Here is a 23590-nt window from a genome sequence, read left to right as displayed (position 1 = left end):
AGTTTGCAGGGCCGATCAAATGTTGTAGTGGTCGTGTTGACCATCGTCCCGTCAAGATTGCTTTTTTGAGAAAGTAGGAGAGGAATGCGATTTGTTGAGGTGTTAGGGATCCTTTGAACATCCCTCTCGGATCTGTATTCGAGTGCCTCGGTTCCCGCTCGCGCATGTGCGATTCCGGTCGTCGGAGATTTTATCTACAACACCGAAATTTTATTATCAAAGCCGCACTTTTTAATATGGCTAGTTCTTGCAGCTGAGAGAAATAGATTTTCGGGACGCAAAACAAAGGGAAAGGAAAAAGCGAGAGGCCACACGCACTGACATTTTTGCTAAAAGCTCTCAACTATAAACGCACAAAATGGATAGCACAATTAACAGAAAATGACCTCGCCGTTCCACAAAAGCAACGTGGTGGCGGCAATCACTTGGAAAGCGCGACCGGCGCTGCTTTATTTGCTTGCGAAATAAGAGAGGTCACTGACCGCGATACCGCGCTATTCACGGCCTCTGCTCGCCGTAATCGCCGGTGCACACACTGCCAGAAAGCGCGACATACACGTGCCGCACTCTTTGAACTGGTTTCTCAGGGAGAACGGTAGCGGATACCCGCCTGTCGCACTCACCGACCGCTTTCGCTCCGGTGCATTTCTTCTGCACCAGCGGTCGCAGAAACGTCGTTGCTCGTAGCACGGTGCAGAGAGACGCTCCGCTGTGCCGCAGTATTCGCAATACGTTGCCAGGATATTATTTATCTGAGCCTATATATAGAAGAGCGGATTGTCGAGTGTCGCGCGCTCTCGATCTTCGGCATGCCCGTGGCTCTGTACAACCAGTACGGCAGCCCGCCCTGTGCATTCGTGCGCATGGTGGCCAGACACGTCGGAGTTGACCTGGAGCTACGGAACCTGGATATGTTCAAAGGGGACCACATGACACCGGAGTATATAAAGGTGAGAGAAAGTGGAAGAGTACGCATTTGGGCTGGTTGGTTCTTGATTACGAGCAGTAAACAGCGCTGAACAACAGGACGAAGAGAGGGACACAGACCACAGCGCTGACTAACAACCAAGTGTCTTTATTCCTTCAGTCAGCATATATGTACTCTGCCACTATCTCAAAACACAAAAGCAACAGGAATTCATCATGTGCTGGGCAGAAATTGCAATCAATGAGATAGGAAGGCTATCTCCTACGGAAGGAGAGAAATGGAGGGGTGCTTACACATGTTTCACCGCTATTATGAATGTGAAAGGCTTCGGAAATAAGACGTGCGTGGTCATCGCGGTATTTTGACAAATAGGTCACACCTTTCATAGATGGCTTGCAGCCGCATTCATTGCAATGCAGTGATAATTGACTATCTCTAGCTTGTTTTTGAACCTTGCTTGAGTGTTCGCGCATGCGGTCATTGATGCACCACCCCGTTTGACCGATGTAGAAACGCTTGCATGAAAGAAGAATCTTGTAGACCACACAGTCGCAACAGTCAACAACCAACCTCTGTCTGCTCTGCTTTTTACAACTTTTTTTATTGTTCTCGGTCACCCGATTGACTTGGTGGCACGGACTACCTAACTTATTTCTGGCAGTGAACCACAGCCGAACGCCTGCCCTGCTGACTATCTTCTTGAGATTATGCGCAACCTGGTGCACATGTGGGATAACCGCAACCATTTGTCGTGAGTGATTCTCATTTTGAGAAGCTGCCGATTGCTTTCTTTGAAGGCTTGTTGCGAGGCTTTCAGCGATGCTAGATAAAAGTGGTAACGGGAAACCTGCGCGCTTCAGCCTGGCTGCTTGCAATTCGCAGCTTGCCTCTACTTGGTGGTCACAAGACCTCCTGAGGGTCGCCTTCATGCAAGATCTTGCAATACCGCGCTTAAGTAACTTTGAGTGCGCTGATGAAAATGGAAGAAGGTTCTTGTGAGACGGAGGAGGCATAACCCCAACTGCATTTCTTAAGAGCGCTCGTTCTCAAGCAACCATGTATGTTATCATTATGTTTCTCGGTCTCACAAGCGCCTTCTTCCATTTTCATCAGCGCACTCAAATTTACTTAAGCGCGATATTGAAATCCGTTCGTTCTAAGCTTTCGGAACTCGATAAACGTTTTGTCGAAATCAGTAAAAGACTCACTAAAACTGAAGAAGATTGCTCATCCATCACAACAATGAAAGAACAAGTAACTAATACCGGGCCCTCTCGGAAAAGAGCGCGTCGAAAATCGCTAGCCTAGCTGCAAGAACGGATGATCACGAAGACAGGGCACGCGGATCGAACCTCGTTTTCTTTGGCTTTGATGACTCGACTCGGGAGACGAGGGAGCAATCCGAAAACTAGTAACTAGGCTGTGCGCTGAGAAGCTCGAAACTCACGTGCAGCCAGCGGATATTGAACGGGCACATCGGCTTGGGTCTTTCCAGCCAAATGAGAACATACCTATCGTCGTCAAATTTACGCATTTCAAGCTTAAGGAGACTCTTCTATCAAGTGCCAGAAAACTGAAGGGCTCTTCATACAGCGTTTCCAAGGACTTCTCCAGCCACTCGGTTGGTCCGTAAGCAAATACTCGAGTTCGCAAGCGCACAGTGCAAACCCTTCAAGTATACGCTACAACAAGCTAAGCATTATAACTTCGACGTTGTTGTACGACCACGCTTGTTGGAAAGTTGTTGCTCGTCACTCGTAGCTAAAGGCCGTCACTCGCGCAAGAAAACAACGGAACTCTGTGCCTTTCCTTTACATTAATATTCGGAGTATATTACCGAAGCTTGATTCTTTGCGTAACATAATTGACACTACAGAAAGCAAAATAATTGCACTAACTGAAACATGGTTGCATCCTTGCTTTATAGATTCCGAAATCGCTTCTTGCTTACCACGCTTCAACATCTTTCGGCACGACCGCGTTAACAGGCGAGGTGGGGGCGTCCTAATTGCAACTCACCATAGCTTACATTGCTATCAACTTGTTAACCATAGTGACCTAGAAATAATTTTCATACGTTCGCAAGTTTTCCACTCACCTCTGATTATCGGCACGTGTTACCGACCTCCTTACGCTGACTGTGCCTTCATCAACAAATTCCATGATGCGCTACATTCTCTGCTTGTATTGCAGCCCCGCTCAGTGTTAATCTTACTTGGCGATTTCAATTTTCCATCAATAACGTGGAACGATCTCGCCCTCGCGGCGTCGAAACGTTCCATCGAAAGCGATTTTATTAACACATGCCTCATTTTTAACCTATCTCAGCTTGTAACGAAGACTACAAGAGAAAGCGCACATTCACCCACATACTAGACCTCGTGCTCACAACCCACCCCGATCACATTCCGCCACTCAAGCACTTACGTGGTCTCAGTGATCACGCAGTACTTCACGGTACATATTCTTGTGACCCAACACACATTAAAAAGCAAACAAAGACATTAACACTTTATGATAAAGGTGACTATGGCGCCATTAACAAGGAATTAAACGAGTTTTCTATAGATTTTATCAATAACCTTTCTCAACGTTGAGTCGAGTTCAAAAATAAAATAAATGAATTAGTTGATTTATACGTCAACACAATCACCGTAACAGAACGAGCTTCACCATGGTTTAAAGGGAAGCTGAAAGGTTTTCCAGAAAAAATGAGTGAAGAGCAGTACGCCATGGTTTTCAACCCTCTGAATTCGAATATCGCATCGAAATTGAGTGAAAGAAAGCGCAAACATATTTTATTTCGACGAAAAGTGCAGCAGCAGACACGCCCAGCTCGCGCGCCTCGTTTCCGCCTGTGATTGGTCGGGCGCCTCGTGACATCAACAATGGTGTTCGTCCGGACCAACTGCTGCCGCTACACACGAAGCACGGTGCAAAGTAGTTTGGTGGTGTTTTGCTGAGACGGTCATGGAAATTTTCGAGAGCTTGCGTTTCCCTGAGGAGTTCGGCGTTAAGTCCAAACTCTACGAGAGCGATTTTGCGCGCGACCGTGACGGGCGACGGCTTCGAGCGACAAAACGGGCCGTCGCTTGAACAAATCGCTCGGTTTTGTCGCTCGATCGCTCGCTTATAGCGAGCGATCACTTGTAAGGGGTTTCTACTTGTACAGGCGCTCCCAGAATAATTCGGAACGCAACACACGCGGCCGCTGGCCGGCGGAGCGCGCCCGTGGAAAAAGTAGTACCATGGTTTGCGCGTGCGCGGTCTCCCTAGCGAGCAAGGTTGGCTCCCTGGTGCATCTAGTTTGTGGTGCGTGTCTGCAAAACGGTAGCCCTAGGTGCCCCTTAACGTTTTGTCAAGAGAGGCTGGGCCGGTTGTGTCTGTGACAAGCTGTGTCTGCGCATGCACCCGCGTTTGAGCATAAGCGCTCGTGTCTGCATGTTCGGGTGCTTGGGCGCCTTTTTTTTTTTCATTTTTCGTGCGGGCCATATTTATCATTTGCTCAAAATATTTACGGTAGGTGACCGTGACTAGCGCTGGCAAAGGGCGGTGTTTTCGTCTGATGCAACCGTGATGATATCGGCGGCTCGATTGATAAAGAGATACGAACATATTGAAACAATGGCAGTTACGAGAATTTCGCCCTATTCCTATCGAGGCAACATGCCGAAAAGAGTGCCGATGAATGTGCGGAGAAATGTAATTAAGCTCAGTTCACAAGGTATACCTCAACGTGAGATATGCCGCCTCACAGGAAAGTCTATAAGTGCGGTCAACCGAATAATCCAAGCATACAGGGATGAAGATGGCCGACTCAAAGATGCAGCACGATCGGGACGACACCGATGCACGTCGGAAGAGTCCGACTTTTCATTGTTGCTGCAGCCGTTGCAAATCCTTTTCAGAGCGCCCGCCAGATCAAGACAGCCCTCAACATGCAAGTCAGCGAGGAAACAATTAGAAGGCGCGTGCCAGCGGCTGGTCTTCGTGGATTTGTCGCGGCACAGAAGCCACACCTTACGGAGCGCCAAAAACGCCGGCGCCTTGAGTTTGGCAAGGCACATGAGCGCTGGACGACTGAAGAATGGAAGGAAGTCATATTCTCAGATGAATCGACATTTTCATGTCGATGGGGTCAAGAGCGCCGCGTATGGAGACCATATAACTGCAGGTATTTTCATTTTCTTTCTTATCTTTTAAGCACAAATTCTTCGGACGCGCAACAGGTATTTCATCTGAAAAGATCATTCCCTTCTTTTCGTGTAGATACGAGCCTGGGTATGTTTACGAGATCTACAGCAGCGGCCGCTGTACTATCAACGTTTGGGGAGCAATTAGCAAAGAGGGCCTCGGTCCGCTAATCCGACTGTCCCCATCGTTCACAGCTAAAGCTTACTGCGAAATTCTGGACTACCACCTATTGCCATACGTTCTGGAAGGGCCGTTTAAATATGGCTGCTACTTGTTCCAACGAGACCTGGGCTCGGTGCACACCGCCAGAGCTGTAGAAAAACTCCATCAAGAACGTAGTGTTCGCGTTCTTGACTGGCCTCTGAAAGGTGCAGACTTCAATGTTATGTAGAACGTGTTGGGCATGATGAAGGAAAGTTTATGCAAGCTGAATCTGGGAGGCGCCAGTGCCGACGAGCTCTGGCTCACCATAACGCGCGAGTGGAAGCGCCTTGGTGAGAAGAGGGACTTCGTAGATGCGCTCTGCGAGTCAATTCCACGCCGCCTACAAGCTGCGCTTCGCGTGGATGGCGCATTCGCGAGATATTGATAGCGGAACATGCCAACAGCTTTAGACGTTTCGATTCTTTTTGTTTACTGTGGAAAAAATAAACCCAGTGTTCTTCCTGTCATTTAGATTTACTATGTTCTCCTTACTATTTTTTTGCATTCAGCTCACACAGCCTACCCATGATTATCATTGTATATTTCCTCTGAGCAAAATAAAATGAACATGAAAATGAGTATCTTCGCCAACAAACACCGACACGCGATCAATACGTAAGGATACTCGCTACCAATGGTCCAGATTCCGTGATTGATTGGCGCATAATATATGCGAACCACGGGGTGCGCCAATAAATTCAGAAATGCGCCTTAACTTGAAGCTGCGCCTTGACTTGAACAAGTCCTGCTCAAGACTACACCCGACTTGAACACGCTGAAGGCAGCGATCACGTTTCATAAACGTTCTCGCTGCCTTCCTTCGTCAAGTCAAGCCCAAGCTACGCCGCGGTGTGTCTGGGAGCGAGGTTACCAGATTGAATGACAGTAATAATACTTCATATATCTGTAGAACCGACGATTTCCTGAAAGGTTAAGCTAGGTGCCCGTTTGCAGAGAGGCATTGGCAGAAAAAAGAAATAAATAAAAGAAAATCGCACGAAAACAGCCATAACCATCCAAGTCGATCCACTGCCGCTCGACGGTCACTTTTAAAATGAAAGTGTCTGCGTTCACCCGGTCGACGGAACGCAGGCGTTAGGTTCACCCAAACGTCACGTCCGGGATGTCGCATTCATTCTTTGTTTTTCGCGTCCGTGATGTCACATCCGTCTTTGGTTTTGGCGGCAGAATGGCAAGCTCAAAGGTGAGCTACGCTCAAACAACTGGACAAAGATGTGGATCGTTTATTTTTTGGGGCTTGTGCTAGCGTAAGCTATCGTAAGTACTTCACTTTTCCATTCGATGTGCCTCTACTATGCAAAGCTACGCTTTCGGCTGCCTGATACTTCATTTCCAGGTTCCTTACCAGCTTATTTTCCTTGTGACGCATCCCGCGGACCGCCGCACCGATCAGCCAGTGCTACAGTGTACTAGCGCCGAGAACGCATATTAGACGACACTGTTTATCTTAGGTTCCTTCAAACTTCTAAGAGCCTTTTTCACAATCACTTAAACGTAACATTACCTGGTTACGGTGCTGCTACACGGCAGAATGTGTAAATGGCAGATGACCCAAGTGCGGCATGTGCGCGCACTTGTTTAGAGAAAATAAGGAGTATTCATCATTTATCTCGCAATGTAAACGCACATTCCTGACACATGGTTCAGGTCTGCCGTCCGCCGACTAAGGGCGGTAGTGAATGAAGTCGCTAAATGAGTGCTTTGCGGCGTCATTAAACGCGCGGGAAACAGCGTTTGTTTACATAGTAATATGAGCCTTTACATAGCAATATCGCTGCGCTGTCAACAGCCATTCTCTGGTAACCTTTCTCCGCAGCGTAACGCTCGAGTGCTCTATGCAGATGTGACAAAGGTTGTGTGTGCGGTCGGTATTTGTGATTTTCTAGAAAGAAGCTTCATTACAAAGTGCATGATCGGGCTGCGTGGTCGTCCATTCTACTAGAGCGGGACAATCAATAAACGATACAAGCATGGACATACACATGCTGTTGCCAAATAACCCTTAAGGTGGGTCCATTTAATACTGGTGATTTAATCGTGGATGAAGACTGGGATGTTCTCTTTATGCGCTTGCTTCAAAGTAGGATAAATCGTAACTTGGCCAACAAATTTTACTAGTGTTATAAGGTTTTGTGAGAAAGGGTGTTGTGTATGGCTTTGTAACGAGTCATTGTCTCCCATCGCACGTGTATATCCCGGCTGGAAGTTATGTTCATGTGCTCAAGAGTGCTTCAGGAACCCTATTACAGCCACTTGTGAATTCTGGTCCTATGTAAGCATTAAGGGGTTTTAGCACTCATCTTAGTGATCACCTTAGACGTTAATTCTATAGTGTATATTGTTAACTGACAATAAGCTGGGTCTGGTAAGTTTTACATCTTGACACTAAGAACCTGTGGCATGATGAGTTTGCGCAAAAGAACAGTGCAGGTGCCATCATATATACATTCATTGTCATTCACGCACACTATTGGAGGGACTCCAATCTACATTAAGTACAGTGCAATCGGCGCGAGTACCAGTGGTCGCTCAATGTGTGGTTTGGAATTTACGCCAGTGCAATAATCAGTACCATCTTCAATCACGCACTGACTGGACAGCGTTATGTGAACGAAATCCTTGAAGGAGTGGTTGATGAGTTTCTCAGTAAAGTCCCGCTGTCACATCTTCCACTTCTGCTGTATCAGCAAGATGGGCCACCTGCATGCAGCAGCAGCCGAGCACGAAACTGGTTGGGTGCTAATTTTCAAATAGATTGGAAGGCACGAGCCTGTAAAGAGGCCGGCTAGGTCACCTGACCTCTCCGTTAAGTTTCTTTCTTTGGGGTTATGTGAAAGATTGTGCCGGACGTCAGCTTAGACGGACGTCACATTAGTTCAAGGTAAGGATAACGGATGTCTGCCATAGAATTCCGGCATCGGTCATCAAGAAAGCCACTAAAGGTGTGATAAAATAGACAGTACTGCGTAGCTGCAAAAGGAGACCTATTTGAACACGTCCTCTAGGCTGATGTTCAACGCAGCTTACGAATTAATAGATAGTAAGAGCACACAGTTTTTTTTTTGTCTGTGTGTGTGTGTGTGCCGACATTCTGATTGCCAGTTCGGCTCATAGAAGTGGTATATTTAATTTCGTGAACGCATTGGTTTTGCCTTTTCTCTACAAGTTGGTCGCTTTCCAGTGTGTTTATTTCGCTTTTATTTGTTGACACGAACCTGTTTTTGCAGCACGTGTACACTTTCATGAAAAATAAAACGCTCACTTTATATTGGCTTTGGTCCGAAGCAAGTTTCTGGTGCGAAATATAACTTCGCCCGCACTCTTTCGATGCGGTGCGAGCAAAGTCTGGATTTTGAAACATTCTGTGTCTATTACATTGCTCTTCACATTTCGTGTGTGGTCAGAGCTGCACTTTGGCTGCGTTATCAAGGTGCTTTTGTTATCATTTATCAGTCGGCCTTGAGAGAGGGATAATAAGTGTGACGTAGAGAGAAAGGAGAAGCTGCGAAACCTGCTGTTGGGGCTCCTTCCGTACCATTATCAAGGTGGTGCGCTGTCTCTTCAGGTTTGCGATAGGCAATGCAGTTACTTTCAATCAGCTTATTTGAGGGCACTGCTTTATGATGCGGGTGAGAGTTCACTCACATGGTATTTTTCATAGTTCGTGAGGTTATTTTCCAGTCGGTAAAATTGTACGCAATTAGTATGTCGCTGAAAACACTGCAGTTAGATGTCATTTTGGTATGCCAACAAATGCCTCATTGACACTTTGAAAATTATGAGAGTACTTCTCGAGTTAGATAATTGTAATTACCAAATTAAATCTCAGTAACGAAAGAATTACTGGCTACTACTCCACTTTACTGGAAACAATATGCACTAGGTTTTCTTCGAGTAACGGAACTGTTTTTTTTTTTTTTTTTTTTTTTTAAATTTTAGTGCATGATAGCTGTGGAACACTCTCTCTCTTCATCCCTATACCCCGTTTTCCAGTGCAGGGTAGAAAAACGGACATGCGTCTGGTTAACCTCTCTGCCTTTCCTCTCTTCTATTTCTCTCTCTCTATAATTCACTCAGTAACCATAATGAGGCCAAGCCAGATTCACTCAAAATCAGAATCGACAGCAGTCATGTGCGGCAGCACTTATGCTCGGACTAGCAGAAAAAAAAAGAGGCTGCAGTTTTGCAGAAAGGCGAAGCAGTGTTAGTGATAGCCAAGTATGCGACAATTACACGAAGGAAGATTACACCAGCAAGGGGACTCAGGCTGTGAAATTGAACTGTCTCCTACTATGAGGTCTTGTATATACTTAGCGCCGTTACTTCAGTGCTCAAGTCTTCGAGGTCAAACGAAGTTTCTTGAAGTGCAAGAAATATATAACCGCTTTATTCCAGCCAAGCTCGGACTACTACCTCGAGGATTAAACTGTGCTGCTAGTGATGATATATGCAGATGAAAAAGATGTGCAGATGATGAAGTTGAAAGTCAGGCATGTGTTGTGCCCATGCTAATTCTCTCTCGCTGTGGAAGCGGCCGCCTGGCTGCGCGTAAGTACTATAAAATGCGTCAAGTATTTGGTTTTAAGCGGGAGACATGCACTATCTCTGTGCCACAGCAACGGGAATCGGGTGGCGTTCTAACAAGCGAGACATGGTAATTGACAGGTGATGTCTGCTCAACGACCGCGGAAAGTCGAATAAAACACCAGAAATTTTTTGCATAAGCCAGGAACGCACACAGGAGTCCAAAGAACTTCGTCACCAGGAGAAAAAGTCACAGCACAGTGGGTCGAGTCGTAACGAAACTTGCGAGCGTCCTGGGAGACGCCTGTGTTAAGCGGGGCGAGGCGACTGCACTCCGCGAGGCGAGACACAAACTGTTCCAAGAAAGGAACTGATGGGGGTACAGGAGTCGAAAGGAATGATACATCAAGAATGAAACTTGGTGAACAGCCATAGATGAAGAAAGAATGTTAAAAGCCAGTAGTACGTTGCGTAGCCATGTTATAGGCGAATGTCATGAACGGCAGGATTGCATCCCCGTTCGTGTGGCCAGGGCGGATGTACATCGCAATCATGTCAGAGAGGGTATGGTGAAAACACTCCGTCAAGCTGTTGGTCTGCGGATGGTAACTGGAAGTCGTCTTGCGAATTGTGTTAGAGGCGCACAGAACTTCGGTAAGGATAGAAGAGAGGAAGACTGCTGCGGTCACTGAGGAGAACGCGCGGAGCGCTGCGGTGTAAGATAATGTTGTGTAGAAAGAAATCGGCGACTTCAGCAGCAGTCCCGGATTGTAGAGATGCTGTCTCCGCATAGCGTGTTGGATGGTCTATGGCCGTTATAATCCAACGATTGCCATGTAAGGTCGTGGGAAGAGGACCGTACAAGTCTATTCCAACTACTTCAAAAGGCGAAGCGGGACAAGGCAGAGGTTGTAAAGAGCCAGAAGGAGCTGTTGGTCGTTTGCGGCTTTGACAATGAACGCAGGGTGCAGCGACTTCATATTCTGTTGTAAGTCTTGTGGTAGCCTAGATGAACAGTCGTCGCATGATCGTGAAAGGCTTCAAGCACCTCACATTGCAGAGAACATGGTATGACCGCGACCCATTTGTTGCCATCGATGTGATAAATGTTGCGATGTAAAACCTCATTGTGCAGCTTGAATTGATTAAGTTGTCGACGAAGTCAGGCGTTTGGAGGTGACGAAGAATCTTCCATGTGTTGGAGAATAGTTCAGCAGTATGGGTCGATGCGTTGGTGGGACACAAGGACAGATGGGCTGTCGTGTCTTAGCCATTCGAGGGTTACAATGGGTAAAGCCAATGAAGAGGACTCGGGACGTACAGAATCACGGAGAGGTTATGGTGAATCGTCATGATTCTTCAGAGGGTAGCAAGAGAGAGCATTGGTGTCTTGATGCTTCTTTGTAGCCCTGTAGGTGACATTGAAATCGTACTCCTGTAGGTGAAGCACACAGCAACCCAGGTGACCTGATAAATTCTTTAGCAATGAAAGCCAGCACAGTGTGTTATGGTCGGTAACGACTGTGAAATGGCGGCCATGAAGATATGGGCGAAATTTTTGCACTGCCCAACAGCAAGGCATTCCTGCTTGGTTATGGTGTAGTAATTCTCTGCACTGGTTAGTGCACGACTAGCATAAGTAATTACTCGTTCGCGGAATGTGTTGTCACATTGCAGTAGAATGGCACCGAGACTGACTGCTAGCGTCGGTGTGAAAGATGGTGGGCGCGGTCGGATCAAAGTGGCACAGTACTGGGTCTGACGTCAGGGCATGTTGCAAAAGCAGGAAAGCATGTTCACATTCGTCGGACGAAACAAAGGGCGCATTACTGGCGAGGAGTTGATGGAGCGGGGACGTAAGCGTAGCGAAGTTGCGTATGAAGTGCCGGAAGAAGCAAGTCCAAGAAAACTGTGCATGTCTTTTTGACGCAGTGGACACAAAATTCGAGGATGGCAGTAAGCTTCTCGGGGTCCGGTCGAATACCTTCTTTGCTGACTATGTGCCCCAGAACTTTGATGGCCTTGCTGGCGAAACTGCATTTGTGTGTGTGTGTGTGTGTGTGTGTGTGTGTGTGTGTGTCGTGTGTGTGTTGCGTGTGTTGAGCTGCAAACCAGCATTTGCAAGAGAGGCAAGGACTTCATCAAGACGTTGCAAATGTTGTGAGAACATGGTTGAAAACGCAATGTCGTCGAGATAGCACAGACAGGTTTTCCATTTCAAGCCACACAAGACTTATCGATCATGCGTTCGAATGTGTCAGGCACATTGCAGAGTCCAAAAGGCATCGCACTGAACTCGTAGAGCCCATCAGGGGTAGCAAATGTCGTTTTTTCTTTGTCGGATTTGTACATCGGTATTTGCCAGTAGCCTGGTCTAAAGTCAAGGCTAGAAAATTATTCAGCACCGTGGAGTGAATCTAGTGCATCATCCATCCATGACACAGGGTAAACATCTTTGCGCACGATTTTGTTCAGCGCACGGTAATAGACGCAAGAACACACTGAGCTGTCTTCGTGACAATTGCAACGACATGAGTGTCAACAGCTCAAGTGACAGTTGATCCACGAGGCAACAGTTGGGGTTCGAGAGTTTGGTTTATTGCAGTAAGCAATGCCGACCCCTCAGAGAAGCGAATAAGGCCAGGGGTAATCAGAATTGCTCGAGATAGGGTATGGTCATAGGGTAGAATGAGTACGCCGCCATCCACAATGTTACAGGAGTTGACACCTATAATCTCTCCTCTAGGTGGCCAAAGAACGTAATCGGAAGAGGTGACGAGACGAATGCATTCTTCGTGGTTAGGAAAAGAATTGCCAGTGGCATACAGTTGTGTGAGGCGCTGACGACAAGAGATAGAAGCAGACGCCAAAGAAGTCCCACCCCAAGATGAGTTCATGGGTCACTCACGAAATACCGCAAAAACAATGTGGTGAAGAATTTAGTCTATGGACACACGAACAGTACACAGTGCGATTGGACGAATAATAACGTTGGCTGCTGCACAAAGAGAAAGGCCGGAGTAAGGCAATTCTTGTGTTTTATAGAGTCCCGAACAGTCACATGGCAATAATCGCCAAGCATCTTGTAACATGGAGCCACCTCAGAATTGCACCAAACAAAGATGATGGATGCAGCCAGTCTTGCCAGATAACTACATTTTGACTATTCTGTATTGTTTGCATTTATTGTGCAAAAGGAATTCTCGCAGAGAGTTTTATCTTCAGTGGCCTTCAGTTGACGTCATCTGCTACAACTAGCACATAAGTTAACTCCATAGCACCACTAGGATGGAGACATTGTGTCGTGGGATGCTTCCTTAAAAGTGGACAAGAAGATTCTAAAGGAAAAGTGTGAGATGGTCACAGTAATAACCAAGGCATTTGGCATGGGAATGACCCAGCTATGAAGGTATTATCAGATGTGGACAAGCATACAATACTAAATGGCGCCTTGCACGAGTCCCAAGTGTCAAATGTAATGAGTATTGTGCATTGAAAGGGCCAAAAATGTTTTGTACATGCAAGGGAACACTATGGGCATTTGATAGCAGTTGCTTAGATGTACTACATTTAAAGGAACCAAACGAATTCCCTTAGACATAAGCATGCAGCAAATTCAAGGACTAGATGAAGCTTCAAAGAAACTGCATTTCATGTAGGATAGGTGTGAATGACCTTTGTGTATGAGATCAGTGACAAAAACACTAAATGAATGCAGTACAGTGTCTGTATCATATCTTGTGCAGACCAAACTAGCCTGGAGTTTCAGCATTCCTTGTCAGTACATTTAAATAGGCACTACATTGTTAAAAGTGCAATATTGTTCTACAAAACATAATATGCAAGATGTAGCATGCTAACCCTCGTGGCTCAACAACTACTGAACCGAAACCTCAATGAGCAGTGAAGCGTCCTTGTAATTTTCATCGTAACCATACTTTTGCTCTTGAAAGTGAACCTCTTTAGTGAATTTGCTTGTGTATTAATTTTTCTTTAGGCAAGTATTTTTTATACATGTTAATGTCTCAATCCTGCTTTCTCTTTTCAGAGCTAAAACAAAATGCCTCTTATTTCAATTTGATCTTTTGACCTAGGAAGCCATCATCTGGTGCTGTGTACAGCAAGCACATGCTTCGGGCAAGGAGGGAGCCAGCACCATATCTACATCAGCAAGAACCTCGGTGCTCAAAATAAACATTTTCTGTGCAAATACCTGTCTTTTTATACTTCCAGCATGAATTAATAAGTTTTTTTTGTCTTCACATGCAGGAAGGTTTATAGGAATAAATAGTGACTGTTGAATGCCCAGGAAAAGCCTTGAAGCCATTCTACTTGTACAGTGATAAAGTACATGTGTACTTGAACTTGATAGTACAGAAACGAAAGGCAAAGTAACAGGCAAAATGCTCGGGGCAGCAGTCGTATAAATGGTAGATGAACACAGCTAATTGTGCTGTCCAGTTTCATTCAGTTTGACGAAGTGTTGCAAGAATTGCCTTCAATATAAATCATTCAGTTTAGCCAGCTAAAGTCGAACTCGTACAAACTTTGGAATGTCTGCTGAGAATATTAGCATACATGGTATGTGTGCATCCTTCAGCAGCACTACAAGCCCAATAAGGTTTTTGCGTTACTGTCCCCCCTCCCTTGGGGTTATTGCAGTGTCTACTTCAAGTGCTTGAGGGTATAATGGAGAATGACTCCAATTTGCTATAAATATGTGCAGTGTTGATGCAGAAATGAGAAGGCTATATAAATATGCAGGACAAGAGCTGGTAGGCCTGGTTATAAGCATGAATAAGAAATTTATAGATCAAAGGCAATATGAATACAATATGTTAAATGACATCCATATGTGGGAACTGCCCACATGAAAGGAAAGAAAGTGCAATGCTTGCAACCTACCAACACAAACATCAGTCGGGAAGGATTCTGTGAGGATCCACTAAGTGGACTATTTCAGCACACACTGATTAGGTAGAGCTCTAAGCTGGTAGAGCAAGCGGCAATCGTCACCGTGGGCTCTCGTGCTCTATTCATTCAGCGTATACTGGAATGGACAGTCCACTTAGTCAACACTTACAGACTAGCCCCCTAGGGCTGTGGAAGGAAGGAAGGAAGGAAAACTTTATTTGGTCCTGCAAGTAGTGATAATTAATCACTAAGCGGGCCGCTCCCACGTCAGGATCGGAAGGCCAAGCCTCACGGCCACATCGTGAGCCTGCTGGATGAACAATTCTAGGGCTGTGGAAGCACGCAGTATATTAAGCTTAAGTCTGTGTGGAGTGCTACCTCCTGCTTATGTGGCAAGTCCTCCTGTTTACCTGTTCCTTTCAACTGAGAGCTGAGCACCGCCTAGGTTAAGTCAGAAAAAGCAACCAGCGTCCATAGAATTCAAACTATTACTATTTGCCCTATAAAAGGGGACAGTGAAGCCTAAAATGACACTTGACTTGGGCCATATTTTTCGCAATATGCCCGAGAATATTGGGATTTCCCATCAATTTTACCCTTCCTACATCACATAGTGAACAACGTGAAAACTTAACACTGTTGCGCAGAGCGATGAAGGGTCAGGATTTGAGCGAGAAAACAACACGACACCTGAGCGCAAACTACGAACTGGTTTACTTTTCTGCAAGTGAAGCGTACATAAAGCCTACACGCATGCACAGGAGTCCTCTTCCCGGTCTACCTACACCCTCTATTGTCAGCGATTATGCTAATCTCTTTATTGCTGAGTGAAATAGACGGCGGGCTGACACATGAGCCCTGTGGGTCCACCTTGAGGTTGTATGCTTCCACGACTTCTCTTTTCCTTCGGTTCCTACTTTTCAGCAGAATCATTGTCTTGTGATAATCACCAGTTGATAGTTTGTGCTCAGGTGTCGTGTGTTGTTTCCTCACTCAAGTCCTGTCCCTTCTTCACTCCGCACAACAGTGTTAAGTATGTCGAACCAACTAGCCCACTGCACAATTTTCCTGAACTTGAAAACAATTGTAAACTAAAGTCCGTGAGAAACGAAGTGTTCTGTCATGACATACAGATTTATGCATGATCACTTTGCTATATAAAGATACAATTTTAGCCAATGTTAACGAAGAGCTTCACTTTTGGAGTTCACTTAAATAATGTCTGTGATGCAATGTGACAGTACGAGGTCCTGGAGATGCTACTGTGGAGATATGTCAACATTGAGCCTATTCCTGTTTAATCTATGGATAGATGCCTTCACGAAGAGTTGGAGAAACTGCACAATACAATGTTTTATATCACATGTAATAATTATGCTGTGATAAAGTGTACAGGCTGAGCTTAATGTTTTAGAAAAGCTCAAGAAAAGGCTCCAGAATAGGTATGATGATAGGTATGAATAGGTATGATGCAACCTTTTATTTGGCTCTCTTCATAGTGAAGTCTAGACGCATCACCTCAGCCACACTTAAAAAATCTGTGGGCTCGTACTGCCCATGCCTTTACTGCACAAGTTGCCTTGGTGCTCCCAGTCTTGACAGGTAACACTTAAGCACCCTCTCATGCACATGTTTGTTCCAAAGCTACAGTTGCTAACTAAAGTAACTCCCACATGCGATTCTGTAACTCTAGACCTAACTGCAAAAACGCATGCATTACTACGAGTTTGGCATAGAGTCCACATGAAATGTGCACAACTTCAAATTTCGCATAGGCAACAGATAACTGGTAACCTGTTAGAGTAACAAAATGGATGCCAAGGAAAATTCACCCAAAGCCTTAGGCAGGAAAATGAGGTGTTGTGATGAGATAAATAGCAATCACATTTGATCGACTGACTAAAAGCTGGAAGGGGTATTGCATTTGACATGATTGAAATGAGCTGCAGCATGGCATGGTAACTGTGGCAGCCTTTACAATGCCATGCTCTCTGAATTACACTTATGTGCATCCATATGCTGCAGCGACCAACTGTTTTTATTCAAGAAAGCCAGGTTTGTGGTTCAGCACACATCATATGCTGGCAAACTCACTGATTAGTCAACTCCCTCAGATCATCCCATGAGTCTGAGTGAGCCCAGCTGAGCAGTATTTTGGCGAGTTTGAGCCCGAGTGAGCTCGGCTGAGTAGTATATTCTTATGAGTTCAAGTGAGCAGCTAAGTATAATTTTGGCGAGTCTAAATAGTGAGTTCCGATTATTTTGCCAACATATATATGGTCCGTGTACTTTCGAAATTCAGGTATGACACTTGCGCATAGGTTGGAAATTAAGCTTCTCGCCAAGTGACTACTGCAGAAATGATCATAGAGCTAGAGAAGAACGATACGCCTTAATCATGCAGCGTGCCGCGCGGGATCCGTGGTGTGCAGCGTGCCAGTGGATGGGTGCGTGTTTGGGAAATTAGGGGGTTTCGACCCATCCACAGATAATTTCCATAATACCTTTCTCCATAGTGTATTATTGCGATAGCAATTTTTGGACACCCTAAGCGAATTTTCGCCATCGCCCTGATGTTTGGTTTAAAGTCCAAGTGTGACAAAAATTATAGTGCCCCGTTGCATCCCACGTGCTGGGGTTAATTGCGAATGAAAGGGTGCGAGGGTGAGCCGAGAAGGATGGCAGCTTTATGCGCGCTGTCCACGTCCCGTGATCAAGCGCGCGCTAGGGTAGGAGAGCGCGCGACGTCTCTTGCCCGGCCGTGCCCGTGCATACGGCTGTCCGCGCGCAGCAGAGTGCATATACACGGCCCGCGCGTGCCACATTTTTTAAAAGTAATTTGCGGCCGGTGTAAAGGCCGCAAGCCGACGTGGCTGCTGGTTTCACGAGTGTTGGAAGTAGCGTTATTCAAGTTTTGGACGAAACTTAGAGAACAGTGACTTAAAACAGTGAATTCCTTAGAGGGGCCAAAATTTTGGGGCGCATGAGCGGCACGTATAGTAGAATGCAGTGTTCCATTGTAAAAAAATTTTTGATGTAACAAAGTAGAGTGCTGAGTGTTACGTCTTTGTTACATCAAGGTTCAACAAAAATTAAGCGGTGGAAATCAGCGCTGGGCGCATATGCAACTGGATCCACACTGAAAACATTTGAGAAAACATTTTTTAAAAAATACTCTGTACATTTGTATAAATCCCTACCTGCAGATATTCCTCTGGTTTAGCCTAATTATGTGCTGCCTACTTAACTTACTGACGCAGCACACGTATCATTCCGAAATTTGCTTTTAGAAAATGCACTGAGTTATTGAGTTTCGCGAACAGAAAAAAAATTGCAACTTCCAATATAGCGTGCTTCCTAGGCTATTAAATAGCTACAATGTTCAAGGAACGTACTGTTTCCATCAGTGGCTTACTCATGCAGTAAGATGTACTGCTCCTACACCTTGTAGTAAAAAGCATATGCATCGACACATAGCAGCTGATATTCTTGCTTATTTTCTCATCACAGAGGTAGATGGGGCACATGAACCTATATGCTCACACAAATCAACGTGACCAACTACTGTGGAGACATGGCAACGAATTCTTTGTTTACCTTGTACACCACAAGTGCGAGGTTTGCGCATTCATTTGACTTCATGAAACCCTATTTATACTACAGGCTTTACGGCAATGCTTGCATGCAGTGCGGTGAAGCGCTCGACAAAACTGCACATATATTATATGGTTTGTTTGATATTAACTCGAGATGCAAACGTTTGTGCAGGCAGGCAAGCAATGTTTCCATTCACACAGCGCACCAAAAGAGCGTGGTATATGCATTGATCTGGTTTCATGACATCGTGCTTTTGCCACTAGCTTTACGGCAGTGCTTGTGTATAGTGCTGCGAAGCACGACGGAACTGCACATTATTATACGGTGTGCTCGAAATCTACTCGAGATGCAGACGTTTGTGCAGGCAGGAAACGAATGATTTAATTCACGTAGCACAACACGAGAGCGCGCTCTATGCAGTCCTTTCATTTAATAAAACTCTATTTCTGCCACAGGCTTCACAGCAATGCTTGTGTAGGGGGCTGTGAAGCTCGACGCAGCTGTAACAACATTCCACGGTACACCCGATTTTTACCGCGTTTGTTTTAAAGGGCCCCTCACAGGCTACATAACAAATTTTGGTTATACGCTGAAAGTTGTTACGTATCCTCTAAGAAGTGTTCTACCGCAAGCATTTTTCAAATTGGTTCATTAACAGCAGAGAGAGAATTATTGAAGTGCCGCGAACACATGATTTCAGGAGGCAAGCGTCGCCGCCTATATAAACACTCTCTCGACTTTCCCCGTTTCGCCTGTGTAAGCGAATTTCCTTCACTGCGTTCTCCCATACCGGAGCCGAGGGGTCGCGCGGCGGGTATACCCTGCCGTCTTCTTTTTTTCACCGTCACCGGCACACTTCCGGTGACGGTGTCGTGCGAGCTGTTGCGCTTGTCTCGTTTCCTGTAGCGGACGATAATGCGCGCTCTACACGAGAACACGTGATTAGCGGTATAAGTCAGTGCCCCAGCACTGAGGCAAACGCGAGGGGATGAAGGAGCATGAACGCAATGCTGGAACACAGTAGACAATGTCGTATAGTTTCGTTCTCTGCGGGCGTGCAAACGTCGGAGAAAGGAGACGAAATGGAAATTCATATTGCTACAGTGCGAAGTAAAACAAAAGCACCCAGACATTCGGGTTGTATTTTTCATTATTTCTCTAAACTTTAATTAGTCCACTGAAGCAACGTACAGATTCAACAAATAACTGATGCTGCCTTGAATCTAAGTCACGTGTCACTCTGAATGACATCACAGCACAGCCTGTGCTCCTACGCAGCAGCAAAGTTATGGGCATTCATCTGCTTGCTGCTGCGATAACATTATCACACTTGAACTCAGAGGTACGATTTTTGTTGTGTGAGGTTATAGATAGCCAGTAGACTACTTGTCTGATGTTAAATGCTATGACCCACTGGCAATCCACGATGCACTCAATGAAAACGTTTTTATGCTGTGTGCGGCGTGACTCTCCAGTGACCCACACGCAAGAATTCTCGCTCTTGTGTTGCCATCTGAGGTTTGAAATTGCAACTAACATATATTTTTATTGCATTGGACACGGAGTGGCTAGTTTGTTTCGGAGAGTCGAGTGACGGCGCATTTCTCAGTTGGGTTTCTTGCAAACTTTCGCCGCAGTTTTTGAAATACGTGCCGTTGGAATAAGTACCTGCATTTTTCTTGCTACTCCCAAACTTTTCAGCGTGTCTAATAGATAGATCCTCATGCCCCTTCCGGATGCAAAAAAAAAAAAAGCACAATGCAGAGGAAACAAATAAACTTAGTTTTGGGCCAGAAGAATGCACCAGCAACTTCGCGATCACCAGCGGATGAGTCAAGTGCTTCAGTGTCAGATGTTCAGCAGTGGACAGACAGTGAAATCAGTGACAACGATAGTGTTTACGAACCATCACAGACCTCAGCCAGCATGTCGAATGGAGAGTCAGACCTGACTGATGATTCTGAGGTGAATGATTCAGGATACGATGCTCTCATTTCCCTCAGCCCATCTCTAGAGAAATGGACACCGGCAACAACCACTTCGCCTAGTGTGACACCGCACTCTAGGCCGCCCACTATCATTCAGTTGCCATCTAGCCGTTATGCCCCATCTTTATGTTCACTGTTTATTACGGATGACATTTGGCAAATGATGGTCAATGAGACAAACAGGTTCACACAACAAGTGTTGAAGTCAACTACTCCTAAATCTAAATCACGGTTGAAAAATTGGACGGAAACCAATGCCCAAGAAATTAAAGCCTTTATTCGAATACTGATTTGTATTGGTCTCCTCTGTCTTCCTACTCCCAAATCTAAATCACGGTTGAAAAATTGGACGGAAACCAATGCCCAAGAAATTAAAGCATTTATTCGAATACTGATTTGTATTGGTCTCCTCTGTCTTCCTACTCCCAAATCTAAATCAAAGTTGAAAAATTGGATGGAAACCAATCTCCAACAAATGAAAGCATTTGTTGGAATACCAATTTGTATTAATCTTGTCCATCTTCCTATCTGAGTCACTACTGGGCAAAAAGTAACCTGTATGGTGTTGAACTCATTCGTCAAAATATGAGCCGTGGCCGCCTTTTCCCTACTTTTGAGGTTCCGGCATTTTGCGGACAATTAACTGGTTGCAGAGTTGCAGGATCATGTCTTTAAGATCCATCCTCTGGTAGAGAAATTGAACCAAAATTTTTGCCACTGTGCTTGAGCCGGGAAAGGAGGTTGTGATAGATGAAACAATAGTGCCATGGCGAGGCAGACTTTCGTTCTTACAGAGTCAGGCTGTTCAAGGCATGTACCAAAGACGGTTACAGGCTAAAGGTTGATGTATATGCCGGAAAGTGTGACTGAACAGTTGGCATCGGACATGCCGAAGATGTATGCTTGAAACTCCTGCAAAATTACAAGGAAGTCGTGTGCCCGCTGTACGTAGACAACTTCTACATGAGCTTGCCACTCACTCTTCGCCTTCTAAAGGAAGACACTTTCATTCGTGGCACAGTTCGCTCAGTGAGGAAAGGGCTGCCAAAAGATCTCACTGAAGTAAAGGTTGCAAATGGCAGTGCTACCGGACTTCAGTCCAAAAATGGAGTGAAGGCACTGAAGTGGATGGACAAGAGGCCTGTTCTGATACTCACATCTGTCGCCAAATATGAAGCAACTTTGGTGGACAGTGGGAAGAAAACAAGGGACGGCGCACCAATCATGAAACATCAGGCCGGTCTCGATTGCAATGCAGCAAAAAAGGGCGTCGACTATAGTGAACAAATGACGTTATACCACAACTGCCTTAGAAAAGGACTCAAGTGGTACAGAAAGGTAGCTGTTGAGTTGCTCATTGGAAGTGCCATCATAAATGCGTGGAACATTCGTAGCATGCTTGAAGGAAACTCTACGCCAATTACAAAATTTCAAGATGAACTAGCTGGCTCATTCACTGTTCGGCCCTCGTCAAAACAACATCGAAGAAACTCGTGGGAGGAATGTCCACATGCTAAGAAAAACTGGCACGTCGGCACACTCAGTGGCACTGCACTGGCTGCTATGCGGCCAACAGTACCAGCAGTAGCCCAAACACTACGGTGAGAGTGAGAAAAGTGACCACTTTCTGTGGATAATCCCCTGGCAAGCCATTCATCTGTTTGTTGTGCTTTAATTATAAGCACAAGTAACCTGAGAAGCAAGCTAGCTTCAACCGTAAAATGAGTAGGATGAAAACTTCAAAACATGGTTAATGTTCCTACTAAATTTTAGCCTTTCTCTAACCAATAAATATTTCTAACACAGGAACTGACTTCTTGTCTTTTCTAGTGGCAAGCACTTTGTAGTTCAACATGGTTTCTAGCATCTTGAATTCATTGAAGGGCTACAGAATGTATTAAAGAAAGATAAAAAGGCATAATGTTGTGCTGAACGTGATCAAGGCACATGTACAAGAAACTATAGTTATTTGTTCGATGAGGACAGTAATGTGCTTTAGCAAGTTAGAAATTTGTTACGAACTTGCCCACATTCACATCTTAACAGATTTAGCAATGTTTCCACTACGTAGAGAACCTTGATCTACAGTGCTTTTATCACCCTGAAGAAGGTTGGTGTTCCTATTATAAAATGTGTACTTAAAAAGCTCAATCTCTCAGGATTTTATGTTGTTTTACTTGACATAAGCTTACGAGGCTTACAGATTACGTGCTCATATCTCAACCTAAATACCCACTTCCTTTTCAATGATTTTCATTTCTGTAAAAGCTCAGTAAATTTCGTCAGACGAGAAGTGCAAATGCGTTTTTTATTCTTTCATACTTGGTGCTTGCTAGCCTGCTGCGATAGTGAAGTACAGCTTCAAGAGGAGAGCTGACTGAATAGTTTGCTTTTCTGTATGCATGCAGTATTACACTTGAATGCAAGCCTTTTTGAGCTTTGAAAATTTTTTAATGGTCTTGTTCTGTTGGGTTATTAACAGAAAATGTTGAAACCTTACTGTACATAAAATTTATTCTATAGCCTGTTTATTTTTACAATAGTGATTGTTCTACAAGTGATCAACATCAGCTAAACAAGGGAGGCCTCTGCCTGCAGCCAGTGTTTCAACAAGAGGACTAGTTGACAAAGATGAGTTTGTCACAACGTTGGCTCCAGCCCAAAACATTCCTTATTCGACTTGTATTTACATCTTCCTGTGAATCTGTTTGTTGCTCCAACTCCAATACACAAAGATGAGTGGAATGCATAAGCTTACTTGTAGAGCTGCTCAATGAACTGCTGCATAAGTTCAACTCAACTGCAACGTTTTGAACATCAGGACATGTGTAAGTGAAAATTAGTTTGTGATGGCCATGTGGGTCTGTTTTTCTGCCTGAATAATAGGGAGAGGAGAGCAAGATAATTGCTTTGAGAACTTTTAAGCAGAAAAAGCATGGTGGATGAGGAGCAGTGGCCGGGATAAAACATTTCAGGAGTTCAATGTAGTAAGGAAACAGGAGTAATATGATTAACTTTGCAAGAATATGAGACCATTATAACACTAGGGGAAACAGACTGGCCAATCACAATGAATTTTCAAATATTGTAACTGATCTAGAACACCTTGCACGGCTGCTGTAATTAGGAAAAAAAATGTAGCACTGTCTTAAAAAGACAGCTTTTTTGTTTGTTTACTCTGCTATGCCACCGTACACATTATTACTATTACTTTTTTTTT

The 23590-nt window shown here is 45.0% G+C and overlaps 1 protein-coding gene and 1 long non-coding RNA gene across 2 annotated transcripts in view; both read left to right on the top strand.

Annotated features, from left to right (window-relative positions):
- The first annotated feature begins 575 nt into the window (after positions 1-575).
- Positions 576-23590, top strand: part of LOC126524339 (glutathione S-transferase 4-like) — a 71265-nt gene continuing 48250 nt past the window's right edge. Inside the window, exon 1 of the mRNA XM_072287410.1 lies at positions 576-950. Coding sequence (XP_072143511.1) covers positions 810-950 — 141 coding nt within the window. The 5' untranslated portion in view covers positions 576-809. The remainder of the gene's footprint in view (positions 951-23590) is intronic.
- On the top strand, positions 19465-23115 carry LOC129380378 (uncharacterized). The gene is made up of 2 exons (XR_011893521.1): positions 19465-19724; positions 22914-23115. It is a non-coding gene; the product is annotated as an uncharacterized lncRNA (long non-coding RNA).

This window comes from Dermacentor andersoni, chromosome 3, assembly GCF_023375885.2.
Source record: "Dermacentor andersoni chromosome 3, qqDerAnde1_hic_scaffold, whole genome shotgun sequence".
NCBI lineage: Eukaryota > Metazoa > Arthropoda > Arachnida > Ixodida > Ixodidae > Dermacentor > Dermacentor andersoni.
Note: the sequence above shows the minus strand (reverse complement) of the source record. Positions and strands in the feature narration are given on the sequence as shown.